Here is a 16,211-nt window from a genome sequence, read left to right as displayed (position 1 = left end):
TTCTTGTTCGTTAAATAGCAAGTTTCTTCTTTTATTTTTGTGACATTTATAGGAATTTAAAATATTATTATGGTTGAAATAATTGAAATGCTTTGTGAAATGTTTGTGGGTTTTTATGGATGAAACAGTAAGTTATTATTTCTTCTTTCAAGATACGCAAGTTTCTTGTCTTCTGTTCCTCTTCTACGTGAAATAGCAAATTTCTTCTTTTAGCTTTGTGACATTAATGTAAATTTAAAATTTGATAGTTGAAGTAATTTAGGTACATCGTGAAATTTTTGTGGATGAAACAGTAAGTTATTATTTCTTCTTTTATGACAGACAAGTTTCTTCTTCCAGTTTTATGGCGTTTGTAGGAATTTAAGATGTTGATTCAACAGTTGAAGTAATTCAGGTACATCGTGAAATTTTTATGATTTTTCATGGGTGAAACAACAAATTATTTCTTTTTCTTCAAACAAGATTCTCCTTCTTCATTGAAACGTGAATTTCTGTTCCCACTTCTGTGTCATCTGTATCATTTTTAAAATCTCAAAACAGTAGTTCCAGTAATCCAGGTATTTCATGAAATTTTTATGACTCGAGGATTAAACAGCTGTGCTACATATTTACATTGTGCTGAATGTTTGACAGAATTATATTACCTCCTAAAATACAAAGATAGACAGCTTTATTATCGGGACGATATAATTAAAGTTCAATATCAAGCTTTGACAATTCGAAGTGCAAGACAATTTGTATTCTTTTAATAGTAAATTGAAATTATAATTGTTGAACGTCCACAACATTTAAATACTCAACATTTAGATACAGTTCTAAATTTATGAAGACATCGATTAGGAGAATATTGGCACTGCCCCACTTCCGTCATAATAAATTTACTTCATCCACTTCAGCCTAAAGAGTTATTATAAAATAAACTTTAAATTGTATCATGTTTTTGTTACTATTAAATTTATCTTAAGTGTTATATTTTTATACTAACTTCAAATTAATTATACCTTCAAATTTTTTAAATTTTCTGCAAATTATTCTTGTTTCGTATATTTTCATTTATTTCACGTGATTTTGTTATAAGTACATTATAATATTTTCGTAACAAGTACTTTATAACTTCATTTATATTAAGGGTATATTATTAACTTGCTATCTAGTAATTGATGAGTGACTATTAATATCTTGAAAACATTATTACAACATCGTATATAGTAAATATATTAAAATATAATTTACGTTATTTTAATCAAAATAAACATAAAATATAGAATAAAGGAAAATAGTATTTATTTGATTTAATGAAATTGAAAGCCATTCAGCAACTTCGTTGATCAATTTTCAGATTCAATGGCTATTTAACGATCGTCCCGTTCATGGCAAGGACTTCTTGGTATCGGTCAGTGGAGATCGACAGGTTCTGACGATCCCAGAGACCGGAAACACGCATGTTGGAACGATTTCCTGTGTGGCGGAGAACGCTGCTGGCAAAGCGATCTGCAGTGCTCGTCTAGAGATCGGTAAGTAACTCCATACTTTTAATTTAATTCATTTTCATTAACTGCCTGTATTAATCTCATAAGACCTCAAATTTCTCAATTCCGAAATTCCCAAATCCTAAATTTTTCAATTCTAAAATTCTCAAATTTTTAAATCTCCCAAATCCCCAAATTACTAAATTTAAAAATTTGCAAATGTACTATGTCCCAAATTCTCAAGTTCCAAAATTCTAAAATTTCAAAGTTGTCAAATCTTAACTTACAAAAATTTGCAAGCCTCAAAACAGTTTTCATTTTCCACCTCTCTAAATGCACAATTCTTAAATCCTCAAGCAACTTCCCCATAAAGCTTCCTGAATATAAAACAACACTCCGTAAATTTAGAATATTATATTATTAACATCTAGATAATAAAAACAGCATAATTACAAATCTTCTCTCAACAACCACTAAAACAAACAAAACACGATACTCAAACATATGAGCTTTTATTACACTCTTCACACTTGTACATATGTGTCCCTACCTAGAAACGACCACTTCACGTTAAACGCGGCTAAAAATGATCGTATGAAGTACGATGCAATGAAACGAGCAAAACTTCAGAAGGTTTGTAAGTGGGTGGTCGAGAAATGCAGTAGTTTTTCTCGCAGAAAAGCAAAGAGGAGCAGAGGTATCGAATTTCCGAGAGTCTCGACGATTTCGCAACACCTTCCTGTGCGGTTATCGAGATCTCTTTTCCGGTCTCCTCCTCTCTGATTCTAGAATCGTTCTTGAGTTCTAGAATTTTGCAAGTGTGATACTTTAGAAAAGTTGGTGATTGAGGGATTTGATGATTCAGAAAATTTGGGCAATTTAGAGATTTAGGAAATGAGATGATTTAGGAAATTTAGTGGTTTAGAGATTTGGTTTTTAAGAAATTTGGGGGGATGGAAATTTGGTAGGGTAAATATTTGAAGTTCTGGAAATTTGGGCTGTGAGAAAATTTGAGGTTCTACAAATTTGGAATGATGGAAATTTGGGATCTTGGAAATTTGGGGTGTTGGAAATTTGGTGTTTTACAAATTTGGTACCATAGAAATTTGCAATTTTGATAATTTGTTATCTTAGAAAACTGCAATCCTGGAAATATTAATATTTCCAAATTCTTGAGATTTTAGAGATTTGCCGATTTTGTAATTTAAAAGTTTGAATTCATTTGAAAATCTTTAAACGTTCTCAAAAATAAACATTCTCCTCTGTCGTTCTCAGGCAGATTTGTATTCGTTCTAAATGACAGATTTGTATTCGTTCTCTGTCGAAAGTGTGCATCGAGGCACCGGTGAATGAAGCTGCCATTCGGTTTAAATCGACGAGTTATTAATACTCGTGGCACGGTTACCAGTTTCCTCGATATCTTGGCATCGCGCGAAATTATTTGTTGCTGTGGGCACCGAATGCAATAAAAATTGTTCGGTATTCTAGCGATCGACACCGTTTGCAAATATCTCTGGAATTTGTTAATGTCGACTATGAAAGATTGCTCTGTTACATCTGTTACAATTATTTTAGGAATTTGTTTCTCTTTCGCACTTTTTAACCAATTAAATTTGTTCAAGATTTATACAAATCGATGTCAAATTTCAATATTATACTGTGACGCATTCCTGACGCACACGTGACACGCACGTGACGCACTCATGACACACTCATGACGCACTTATGACGCACTTCTGACGCATTTATATCGCACATATGACGTACTCATGACGCACTCGCGACACACTCTTACCGCACTCATGACGCACTTATGACGCACTCGTGACGTACTTATGACGCACTCGTGACACACTTTTAACGCACTCATGACGCACTCGTGACACACTTAACGCACTTATGATGCACTCGTGACGCATTTATATCGCACATGTGACGTACTCATGACGCACTCGTGACACACTTACCGCACTCATGACGCACTTATGACGCACTCGTGACGTACTTATGACGCACTCGTGACACACTTTTAACGCACTCATGACGCACTCGTGACGCACTCATAACGCACTCGTGACGCACTCATGACGCACTCGTGACGCACTTATGACGTACTTATGACGCACTCGTGACACACTCGTGACACACTTTTAACGCACTCATGACACACTTATGACGCACTCGTGACGCATTTATGTCGCACATGTGACGTACTCATGACACACTCATGACGCACTCATGACGTACTTATGACGCACTCATAACGCACTCATGACACAGTCGTAACACACTTGCGACGCACACTAAGTTCACGCGTCACAAACTACTCGTTCACACTCGTATTTTCATCAGAATTGAATTTTAGCTCCATTTCTAATTATACTCTTCAAAATCAAGGAGCGTTGCAAACGGAACGTGCCTAACTTGTCAGCTTTCTTTACTGGTCTCTACATTGTAGCAATTAGTTGTTTGTGCATAACGCAGCTGCCTAGGAAATTGTAGGTTAGGGGGCTAAGTATCTGATAAGCTTTTGAAATTCCTTAATAAATGGTTAATGAAATTTTGAAAGCTAATTGAAGTTACTGAAGTTTATGAAATTAAGTATTTTGATGGTTGGAGTAATTAATATAATTTAGTTTGAATTTTTCACTTAGTTAGTTAAGAAATGTTGATCTTGAGGAAATAAATTATATTTCTTTTTACATTAATGTATATATTACATGTATTATATGTGCATGTATATATTACATAATTTTATATCAGTATAATTTAGACGGACTTTTGATAAAGTGATAGATAGGAGCATAGTGTCAAGTAGAAGAATGTACAAACCTAAAATTCCTCATTTGAAAGAATTTGAAAAAATTTAATAATCTTCGGTGTAATTCTTTTGACAAAAATTTAATAGTAATAAATATCTCATATCGGCCAAGTATCTCAAATTATCAATCAATAACTATACACATAACATTCGACAAATCTGAGAATAGAAGCTCAAACAAACATCTCCGGATTTGCTATTCTATTTCAAGAAAGGTTACCAAGATTTCTATTCTATATCCGCGGTATATTTTTACATCGCTTTCGTCGAAATCGATTCTCCATCGTTATTTAATCGCACAATTTACATTACATTTGAATAAGAAATAATGATTGAAAGGAAAGATCAGACGAATTTTGATGGTACATAGGCACGGTACAGGTGGGCGTAGAAACGTCAGATTTAATTGCCACGGCATGTGCACCGACCTAATATTAGTCGTGACTCAAAGTGACTTTTCGTCGGTGAAAGAAGAGAAAAGAGTTTGTTTAGTCGCCCTGGTTAAAAATAAGACCCTCCCTTCCTATATTACACTCGACCCCACCGTAATGTATCACGAAATATCATTTAGCTAAATGTTCGCGTCGGAAATGTTCGCTGTGACAAAATTTTATGAAACCTTTACCTTTCTCAATAAATTTCTATATGTTAATTAATGTTTATATCTTGTTCTCGTAAAACTTCAGTTAAGAGTCATTCTATCAGAATTCCAAATTTTGAATTTTTGTTGGATGTTGGAGATCAATATATGTATGTACATATGTACATATACTATATGCGTATGTTGCATTACGTATGTGTAATATACTATATGTAATATAGTAATATAGTATAGTATATTATTAAAAAAAATTGTTTGAAAATTTATTTACTTATTTTTTTTTAAACAATTGTGTATTTTCTTTACGCCAGTCAATTTATCTCATTATTCTGTGCATAAAAGTATTAGGGTAAGATTATTGAAAAATGAATATTTTGTAAGATATTTTGTAATTTGTCAAAATTATTGGAAATTTCAAACCTTAGTAACTCAAAAAGTTTTTAATCAAAAAATACTTTATCATAGTGTTTTAGAAAGCTCTCGAGGTAAGCTACAAGAATATGCAAAAATATATAGGGTGTTCCATTTAAAAAAATTGAAGTGACCTTCGCGTGACCTTCCAGTGACTCTTCAAGGTCAAAATGATATTGCCAGTAAATAGAACTTTTTAAGCCCTACAACTTTTGTCTAAAACATTTTTTGATAAAACTTATATTTTTCGAAATATTTAAGGGTTTCGACCTTTTTCATACACACTGTATGTAATATACTATATGCATATGTAACATTTACAATATGTAATAATGTTTATATATAATATTCATACATATGAAATTTGTACATGTTGATTAATATATGTGTATGATAACATATACAGAATACATGATAACATATGAAGCTTCGAACCACATTTCTGAAAATGAAAAAATTGTTTAGGTTCATTTCAACTACAATCTCTTTCTAACAATAAGAGTCACACTACTTGTAACTCACTTCATTCATGCATCCACATAAAATAAAATGATACTTGTTTTTTAAATGACATACACATAGTTCTGCTTGGAAAAGAAGTTAGGAAACACAGAACTGCAAACCTGACAGAAAATAAATAAATAAAATATAAAAATATATGTCATATATTTAGAAGACAAATATACTGAAACGAAGTAAATATTGTATAACGTCACAGTGATGTAGTCGAGTACTATCTTTAGCGTTCTTTTATTTTGATTTCCATTTAGTTTATTTATAAAACCAAATATCTTCAAATTTACGTATGTATTTTCCAAATATTCAAGTTTTCTAATTTCAAATGTGATTTGGCAGATTTTAACTTTGAGTCGCGAGTCAATGTATGACAGAGGGTTATCAATGCAATTGAGGGATCTTCAATGCAATTACAATAATAGGCAATTATTATATAATTATTTTCTAATAATATTTTCATAATATTCAACACTTGTTTATTCAACAAGGTTTATATGCATTTTGCGGTATAAAATGATTTCCACTAAAATTGCTAGTTGATGTATTTAAAAATTAATACGTCACATATGTACATATGGGTGACTTCAAGTATTAATTATTCCAATTAAAGGAGTAACGTAGAAAGAATTAATTCTACATACGTAACATGGTTTTATTCCCCGGGGAGAAGGCTCTCCGCACCCCAAATCCCCCATTAACCATTATTCTGCATTCTTTACCATTTTTTAAAAGGATTTTGTCCCATTTTAAGAAAGTTTGATTCCCTTATAAAAATTCGTATCTGACACGGTTCAGCCTGTACGGTTAGGTCAGTGAGTAATCAAAATGGCGTCTTATGGTATTATGATATTAAATTGCTATTTCCATTAAAATTGAGTGAGTGAGTGGTTAGAATATGGTTTTTGTAGCACTTCGACATTAAATTATTCTTATTAAAATTTGACTGAATGTGTGGTTGGATATGGTTCTTATAGTACTTCAATATTAAATTACTATTCCTATGAAAATTAAGTGAGTGAGTGGTTGTATATGGTTTCTACAGTACTTCAATCGCTTTTCCTATTAAAATTACATTAGAGTGTGGTCCACATATTATAGTACTTTGCTAGTAAATTTTTATTACTACAAAAATGAAGCCGCCAGTCGTATTGAACCTCAAGTATTACTTTGATAGTAAATTATTATTCCTACTAAAATTAATACGGTAGTCGCGTTGATCCTCAAGTATTATTTTGATAGTAAATTATTATTCCTACAAAAATGAAGTCACCAGTCGCGTTGATCCTCAAGTATTACTTTGATAGTAAATTATTATTCCTACTAAAATTAAGACGGTAGTCGCGTTGATCCTCAAGTATTACTTTGATAGTAAATTATTATTCCTAAAAAATTAAGCCGGTAATCGCGTTGATCCTCGAGTTCGGTGTCATTCGTTTCCGTATTCCTCGCGGGTGTATCGAGTGCTGAGAGTTCTGAGAGTGCCCCTCTTTCCGTCTCGCTTTCCGTCTCACACACAGAAGACACGTTATTTTTGTCGGCACGAATAGCCTAGTCCAGAGTCGCTAAGCCAGGGAATTTGAGCGCGTCTTGTTCGGGTCGTATCTCGAATCGAACGCGAGCCACCATCGACTGTGACATAAAACCTTCCTTTGGGTGCTGCGACCAGTTTACACTGGATAATCGAAACTCGAAATCGACTTATCACGAACCGAATCATTTTCGATCAATCGATCCTCCTGGTAAGATCGTCTATGAACTTTACGTTCCTTAACAAGTTTACCTTACAAGTTTATATATTGTTCTGTGAAATATTTATTGAGCAGTTTGCAAGTTTATTTCGATGTGAATATTGTTGATCTGTGGATTGTTGTAAACACTGTTTTGCATATACAGGTATGTTTGCTGTTTTTTGTTACAAGTATGTTTGCTATTTTTTGTTTTGGGAGGTAAATGGAGTGTTTTGAGGTCTTTTTAAATGATGTAAATATTATTTGGTGATTTTGATGAGATATTTGGGAATTTTTTAACTTTTGAGATTATGTGATGAATCTTTGTGCAGGTGAAAGTTAAGAAATGGTTCATTACTGTTATTAATATTATTATTAATATTACTATTGCTGTTATTATTAATATTATTGTCTAACATTCTCTTGAATTTATACAAGTAAATTTCAAACAACAGTAAGGGTTGTTTTTTGAATGATTTTTTTAAGTAAAAGTAGAGTTTCAATTTCTGACTCAAACTTGTCAAATAAAATATTGAATTTTTATTTATATTTTAATACTTCCTTGACTATTAATCTTCAGTAATTAATTACAACTTGTAATTAATTTAATTATTAATTTCAATGAAATTTAATTGTTATCAGTATTGTATCTGATTGAAAATTATATGTATATACAAGTGGAGAACTTAATCAATAATCAATGATTACAATTCAATATTATGTTAACAAGTTTAGTTCAGAATTTAAAGTTTATGTTAATCTTTATTTATGACATCATAAACAGCTCATTGTTTAAATGAAGTCAGTGAGAACATCAACTAAAAATATTGCTATTATTCATGTACATCTTTATACATCGTGTAGAGTTTTCAGTTTCACTGAATATCCGAGATATGTTTAACTGTTGCGTTGATAAGAATTAAAGTGGAACAGTTCTTGAACTCAATGGTAATGGAAATTAGAAATGGGAATACCATTATTATTCTTATCTATATGTTAGGTGGAGTTTAGTTGCATTTTTAACAGTTATACATTATAGTTTGTTCGAGTTCATCGGTGTCAATTACAAATTAATATAATTTTACAAAATACTTTTATTAAATACTTTTACTAAATGGTTTTACTAAATACTTTTGCTAAGCTTTTATATTTTACTAAATAATTTTACTAAACTTTTATATTTTACTAAATAATTTTACTATAACTTGTAACTGAAAGTTATAGTGATTTACGGTTAAAATATTTATTAAAATTGTGGGTTAAAAATGGCGTTAATTTGGGGTTCCCAAATTGGGTTAAAATTATGGGTAAAAATATTTCATTGGTAAATAAAATTCCTCTGGTACATCATTCTTTCAAAATTTTTCAATTTTGATTAAAATTTATCAATTTCTGATTGATGTGTCATCTTGCAATATTTTATAAAGTACAACTTCTGTTCCATAATAAAATAATACAATAAATTAAAAAATGTTTTGTCATCATCCAAATTGTAACAGTTATAAATTTGAATAATTCTTTTTTAATTTCAAATTACATTTAAATCCAGACTAAATTTTGATTGAATCTAATTTTAGTTTATAAACTATTTTAACAATTTTGACGATTAATTAAATAATCTCTGTCTTTCATCTAGGTACACTGTTAAATTAACTCAAATATAATTATGTGTGTAATAAAATCTTCCACCAAATCACTATTCAAAATTTTCTTTTCCAAAAAAAGCCACTTTTGGAAAAAGTGCAATAACTCTCCATATCAATACATCAAGGTATCGACTCACAATCAACTCTCAAACATTAAACACTAGCCTTGATCTCCATAAATATTACGTTTGCATCTCATTCAAAAACCAATGATCGAACAGTTCGACACAAATTCCTCGATATTAATATTAGCAAACCGTGTGGTGGTAATCCAAATGGACCCGACGAAATCTCTCTCGTGTTCGACTTTATAAATTGCGTCCCAGTGGTCGATTTCCGTCGTGCTAGGTGAACGATACTATTTCTGTCGTCGATTGTAGGCAAACCGTTTTGTTGGAAGGGCTCGTCTCGCTTCGCTTCATCGATATCTCAAAATCACTCTCCAACTTTCTCAATCACTCTTACACCCTTAATCCACGCTTTTCTAAATACGTCGGTCACAGCCACTTAATTATAACTCTAATGTTAAGACTGTCAAAGAATTTTATATCCAAATTTTGAAGATTTTTTGAATATTGTGATGGACGAGTTGTAATTAACACTAAACCTACCGACATATAATGTGTACCTAATTTGAAATTAAAAATGAAATTGAAAAATAAATAAACAAACGACGAAACATAAATTAGTACACACGTTTATTCTTCATCTTGATGAAAATCAATTCTGATTTCAAGGAATGTATTTTAACAAAATGGATAGTTTATAATAAGAAACTTGTGGAGCGGTCATTTAACAGGTTTGGTAATTTTAGTGTTAAAATTGACCTTTTGCACTCGACTGTGGATTAACATCACATTTCTCTTGGATCTGATTAAATCAGTTAAATAGATTAGATGAATATACTTTCCTTTGATGGAATTTCAATTTTAGTTAATAATTGTACATTTCAGTTATGTCTTTACTCTCTAATCTTAAATAGTATTACTACTAAATATATATAAATAAATAAATGAAAAATTTATTTGTCACATTCTCCACACAGTTACAATACATTCTTTGAGAACCCCCTACTTGATTCATTTTATAAATTAAGAAGTTTGTAGAAAAAACAGAAATTAAGGTCAAAAGGTTAGGTCAAACTTCTAGCTGCGTGTACCTTTTGCAGACTAGTATCTTACTCTTACTATAATTGAAGTAGCCTTAATCTAATTTCAATCTACTCTCGCTGAATTCAATTTTAGAGAACTCTTTTCTGTATTTATTTCATTTTTACCTTATTTTTACGCAACACATCTGACTGTGATTTTGAAACATGTACCTATAATTTTACTACGTGTTTCGTAAACCACACCCTCAGAAGGTTAAGCTTGAAATTCGATTTTAATGAAAATATGTGTAAGACGTGAACCATAATGAGAGTTACACGATGTTTTAAAGCAGGGGGTTAACAGTTTTTTACGATCTTTCAACGCGAGTGTTTCCTAGAAAAAAACCAGATGGCACAGATTTTCGCGTAAACGTTGAAGCATGATTTCACTGGATACGCATCTGGACGGACGTTTCACGAATTCAGGACAAGTCACGACGAATTTCGCGGTCCAGATATTCGAAGACAAATTCTTGATTCGAATGTGCCTCTTGGTTTCTGGCCAGAGAGTGCGATTCAATTATTTTGGTAAAAATTATTTCGATTGAAAGTGAAGGAGAATTTACAGGAATTTAACTGTGAAATATGAGAAAATTAGGATTATATTATATGTACATTTTTTATGTATATTCAAAATTGTTACATGTTTATTGTTCTATATTTATCATATATGTATATATTTGTTATTCATATCATATTCCAAATTATTATATTATATATTATATTCATATTATATATTATATCCAATTTCGAATTCCAAAATTCCAAATTCCAAAATCTTCGATTTCCAAAATTTCGATTACCAAAATTCCAAGTTCCAAGATTTTGATTTCCAAAATTCCAAATTCCAAGATTTCGAATTCCAAAATTTCAAATTCCAAAATTCCAAAATCCAAAATTCCAAATTCTAAAATTTCGAACTCCAAAATTCCAAATTCCAAAATTCCAAAATCCAGAACTCCAGATTCCAAAATTTCGATTTCTAAAATTTAAAATTCCAAGATTTCGAATTCCAAAATTCCAAATTCCAAAACTTCGATTTCCAAAATTCCAAATTCCAAAATTCCAAGTTCCAAGATTTTGATTTCCAAAATTCCAAATTTCAAGATTACGAATTCCAAAACTCCAAATTCCAGAATTCCAAAACTCCAAATTCCAGAATTCCAAAATACAAAATTCTAAATTTCGAACTCCAAAATTCCAAATTCTAAAATTTCGATTTCCAAAATTCCAAATTTCAAAATTTTGATTTCTAAAATTCCAATTTCAAAAATTCCAAAATCCAAAATTGTAAATTCCAAAATTTCGAACTCCAAAATTCCAAAATTCCAAAATCCAAAACTCCAGATTCCAAAATTTCGATTTCTAAAATTCCAAATTCCAAGATTTCGATTTCCAAAATTTCAAATTCCAAAATTACGATTTCTAAAATTCCAAATTCCAAAATTCCAAAATTCCAAAATTCCAAAATTCCAAAATTCCAAAATTCCAAAATTAAAAAATTCCAAAATCCAAAATTTCAATTTCCAAAATTGTAAATTCCAAAATTTCGATTTCTAAAATTCCAAATTCCAAAATTCCAAAATCCAAAATCCAAAATTCCAAATTCCAAAATTTCGATTTCCAAAATTCCAAAACTCCAAAATTCCAAAATTCCAAAATTCAATATTCCAAAATTTCAAAATTCCAAATTCCAAAATCCAACACTTCAAAATTCCGAATTTCTAAAATTTATATGAATTACACAGTGTATAAAATTTCATATAATTTAACCACACCAAAATATTATTTCAAAATATCAATTATTGTAATACTTAAAAGGAAAAAGAAATATCCCATATAAAATGCAACGTCTTATATTACAACATTATCTCAAATTATATATATATTTAATATCATACCACAACTTTCCACATTTTAATATTCCAAAAAATGAATTCACTTAAAAACAAAAATATTAGAAAGTGCAGTTTACAAAATTTACTACACAATTTTTGTAAAGTCTAACCTCGAGACAACCTTCGCCCCATAAATTTCTTTTCCTATCATTCCCAGAATACTCCGCCAAAAATAGCAATCCAAAAACACTCTATGATTAAAAACCACTTAGTCAAAGCTCAGTAACCAAAGCCACTTACTAAGAACAGTAGTCATCGATCTATTGATAATCGTATGATTAATCGATGTCATTAGGCTGGGAGGAACAGAGGGATAAAAAAGAGGTAGTAGAAGAAAAGTTATACGAGATAGTAAAACGACCCGGCGACGAGATGCATGCATCAAGCAGCAGCGATAAACACTTCTCCTCGGAGAAGACCGAAGTTGGAAGCGAGAATAAAGTGTTGACGAAAATGTCGGAGACTGTGACGGAATCTTCTACGACACATAAAACGTTGACCAAGGAATATATATCGTCGTCTATGTCTTCGAGTTTGTCGAAACCTGGAGAAGAACCGACTAGTGTTTGCGTGAAGACCACGGTTTTGAGCACGGAACAGTCGTCGTCGCAGGATGGAGCTCCTCCTGTTGTTCAGGTAAGTTGAATTTTGTGTTTTGTTAGTGAATTGTGTTTTATTGTTGATTTTGGGGATTGGAGTTTGTAGTTGGGGGTTTAGTGTTCGACAGGTTGGGATGTTGGATGATGTTAAGGTGGTGGGTTGATGTGTTTAGGGAATTTGTAGAATTTTTGAAAAGTAAGGAAATTTTGATTATTTGGAGAATTTGTGGAGTTTAGAAAATTTATGGAATGTGAGGGAAATTAAAGATGTTGAATGTTTTGTAGGGTTTAGAGATTGTATAGTGTTTGTGAGTTTATTGGATTTATAGAACTTTTTGAATTTTTAGGATTTTTAGGATTTTTAGAATTTTTAGAATTTTTAGAATTTTTAGAATTTCTACAATTTTTACAATTTTTACAATTTTTACAATTTTTACAATTTTTACAATTTTTACAATTTTTACAATTTTTACAATTTTTACAATTTTTACAATTTATAGAATTTATAGAATTTATGGAATTAGTGAAATTTATCAAATATATGAAATTGATAGTATTCGTAAAATTTACAGTTTGTCATATTTATTAAATTTAACAAATTTCCAAAAATTATATATTGACAATATACAAAATTTAAACAATTTTCAAATCACCCAAATTCGAAATCCTTACAGAATACACAAACTTCATAAAATTAATAAAATGTAAATAATTTATAAAAGCTTCAAATTTCAAAAATCTTGACAGATTTTGAAGAATCCTAAAAAATGCAGATTTGTTGAACATAAAATTTTTATTAATATTATGCAGTCATACAAGGTGGAAGAACACGAGAAGATAATCCAAGACCAGCCAGGTGAAATCCGTCAAGAAAAGACTGTAGTAGTGTCTCAAGATGAAGAAGGAATTAAACGTGACATCAAAGCAACACAGATACCAAAACCTGTTAGAAAAGCCACAGCACCAAGGTTCGTTTCACCGATCACCGGCATGATTGTGGATCAGGGTAGCGACATCGTTCTTGAAGGAATCATTGATGGTAAGCTATCAAATTATAACACGTCACTCAATAAGTCTCCGGTCTAACTAAGAAAAACAAATTTTTTTTTAAAAATTCCACTTTAATCATCAATATACATTCCTTCCAGTGTGATACATTGATTCCAACGCACCTCTAACTTTTCAATTCCCTTTATATTAAACGATTTGTCTTTGCCCCCAAAATAAGCTTCAGTTTCCGCAATCACTTCTTCATTCGAGCCAAATTTCTTTCCCTGGAGCATTTTTTTCAAATCTGCAAAGAGCCAGTAGTCGCTGAAGTCCAAATCTGGGGAGTACGGTGTGTGAGGAAACAATTCAAAACGTAATTCATTCAATTGAACCATCGTGTTCATCGACTTGTGACATGGCGCATTGCCTTCGTGAAACAGCAAATGCGGCACCCACTTTGAAAGCAATTTGCACATGCCCAAATTTTCATGCAAAATTGTGAAGACACTACCTTCTGATATCTTCAAGGCATCAGCTATCTCACACAACTTAAGTTTACGGCCCTTTAAAACTATTTTGTGGACATTTATTATGTTTTCCGGAACGACTGCTGATTTTGGGCAACCAGAGCGTTCAGCATCATCGGCGCTTGTATGACCGCGTTTAAATTCAGCATACCAGTCAATGATAGTTGATTTCCCTGGTGCAGAGTCCCTATAATGCTTATGAAGTCACTTTTTGGCTTCAACAGTAATTTTTCCGATTAAAAAACAGTGTTTAATCAACACACGAAATTCCTTTCTATCCATTGTCTTCAAAATTACGAAACTGGGGGTACTAAAATGACTGTAACTTCTAAACTATTGGTCAGAATACCCTGAAATTTTGACACGTACTGTTTGAAGGTTAGTATTATTCGAAAATAACGTGGGTCTGTCACCAGTATCGCCATATATGTGTCTGACCGGGGACTTATTGAGTGACGTGTTATGTATGTATCACTTCAATAAATGTAACTTCCACAAATTTTTTAATTTTTCCTAGGTTTCCCCCAGCCTGTAATCACCTGGTCAAAGAGTGGACAAGAATTAAAAACGAAGGATGGAATGACGATCACATATGCGCACAATCATGTACGTTTGGAGCTGAAGAACGTGAACGTTAAGGACGCAGGACGGTATACTTGCAGTGCAAGTAACGAAGTTGGTTCTGCGAGCAGTACTGCAGATCTCGTTGTCAAAAGTATGATATATCATGTATAATAGTTTTTTAACTTGAATTAGTTGAGAGTTGGGTCATCTAGGTGGTTCTAAATCACCTAGGTACATAGTACGAGACTAAGTACAATTACAGCACAAATTAATAATATTTATAATACTAAGACTAGGTACTTAGTCTCGTACCTTAGTACACCGGTACCTAGACTTAGGATTATAAATATTATTAATTTGTACATTTATTAATGAATTTCAGAAACGATATTCCCACCGGTGTTCGGCAGAAGACTCCAAGCTCAAGTGGTGAAACGAGGAGAACGTGTTAACATGGAGGTAGAAATCACAGGAACCCCAGAACCTACAGTTACCTGGTTCAAGGACGATATTCCTATCAAAGAACGTCCACCTGAGCTGCGAATCAAGCAACAGGGAAATTGTTACATGCTAATTATCGACAAAGGTATTTCTAAAATTATCTTTTTGTATTTGGTTTTTTGCCGTTTTTTATATTCTCTGTTTTGAGCTCATTCTTAATTTATATTTGTCGATATTTAATTCTGTGGTGGAAACAAATTTTGGGAAAACTTTGGGGGTTAATTGAATTTCTATGAGAATAGAATAAGTGTCGCCATCTTTCTGGAGAATAGGATGAACTATATAGTTTTGAAACTGTAGTTTCATTAGTTCCCACATTCTACTAGATGGCGCATAAGGCAGCTTAGGCTATTTAAGATTAGCCTAAGTGTCGAAAACCTAGAAGGGTTGAAAATTAATAATAGTTTGGTAAAGTCAAAATAATTCGAAGTTAGATCTTACACTCTGATGTAATTCAAGTCATGTACACACATAAACATATATGTATATTTGTTATTACTTAAACAAATTAGAGTTACTTCTTAATAATAATTCCAAATAACAGTTCTCATAATTTTACAAAAATGTGATTACTATAATTTTTGAATCTGTATTTATTTAGCTGAGAAATCACATGCTGGAAAGTACATGGTTCGTGCAACAAACGCCGGTGGAGAAGCGCAAAGCATAGCCGATTTCGCTGTTTTCGAACCAACGCCTGATACCATGGTCGAAGTTCACAAAACTGTCATCTACGAAAACATGCAGGACAAAAAATTACTTCAGGTAATAATTTTTATTCCTTTTCTAAT

General features: G+C 31.7%; 1 protein-coding gene across 13 annotated transcripts in view; it reads left to right on the top strand.

Moving 5' to 3' along the window:
- Nucleotides 1-16,211, top strand: part of LOC105662897 (uncharacterized) — a 102,483-nt gene that overhangs the window by 74,177 nt on the left and 12,095 nt on the right. For all 13 annotated transcript variants that reach the window (XR_013037485.1, XR_013037484.1, XM_076529459.1 and 10 more), the window contains 6 exons: nt 1,340-1,514; nt 12,535-12,875; nt 13,649-13,877; nt 14,873-15,070; nt 15,302-15,505; nt 16,022-16,185. Coding sequence is in view for 11 of the 13 variants with exons in the window: in XM_076529459.1 (XP_076385574.1) it covers nt 1,340-1,514; nt 12,535-12,875; nt 13,649-13,877; nt 14,873-15,070; nt 15,302-15,505; nt 16,022-16,185 (1,311 nt within the window). In the remaining 2 variants the exon portion in view is untranslated. The remainder of the gene's footprint in view (nt 1-1,339; nt 1,515-12,534; nt 12,876-13,648; nt 13,878-14,872; nt 15,071-15,301; nt 15,506-16,021; nt 16,186-16,211) is intronic.

This window comes from Megachile rotundata, chromosome 3 (genome assembly GCF_050947335.1).
Source record: "Megachile rotundata isolate GNS110a chromosome 3, iyMegRotu1, whole genome shotgun sequence".
Taxonomy (NCBI): Eukaryota; Metazoa; Arthropoda; class Insecta; order Hymenoptera; family Megachilidae; genus Megachile; species Megachile rotundata.
This window is presented reverse-complemented; position numbering and strand designations above follow the sequence as displayed.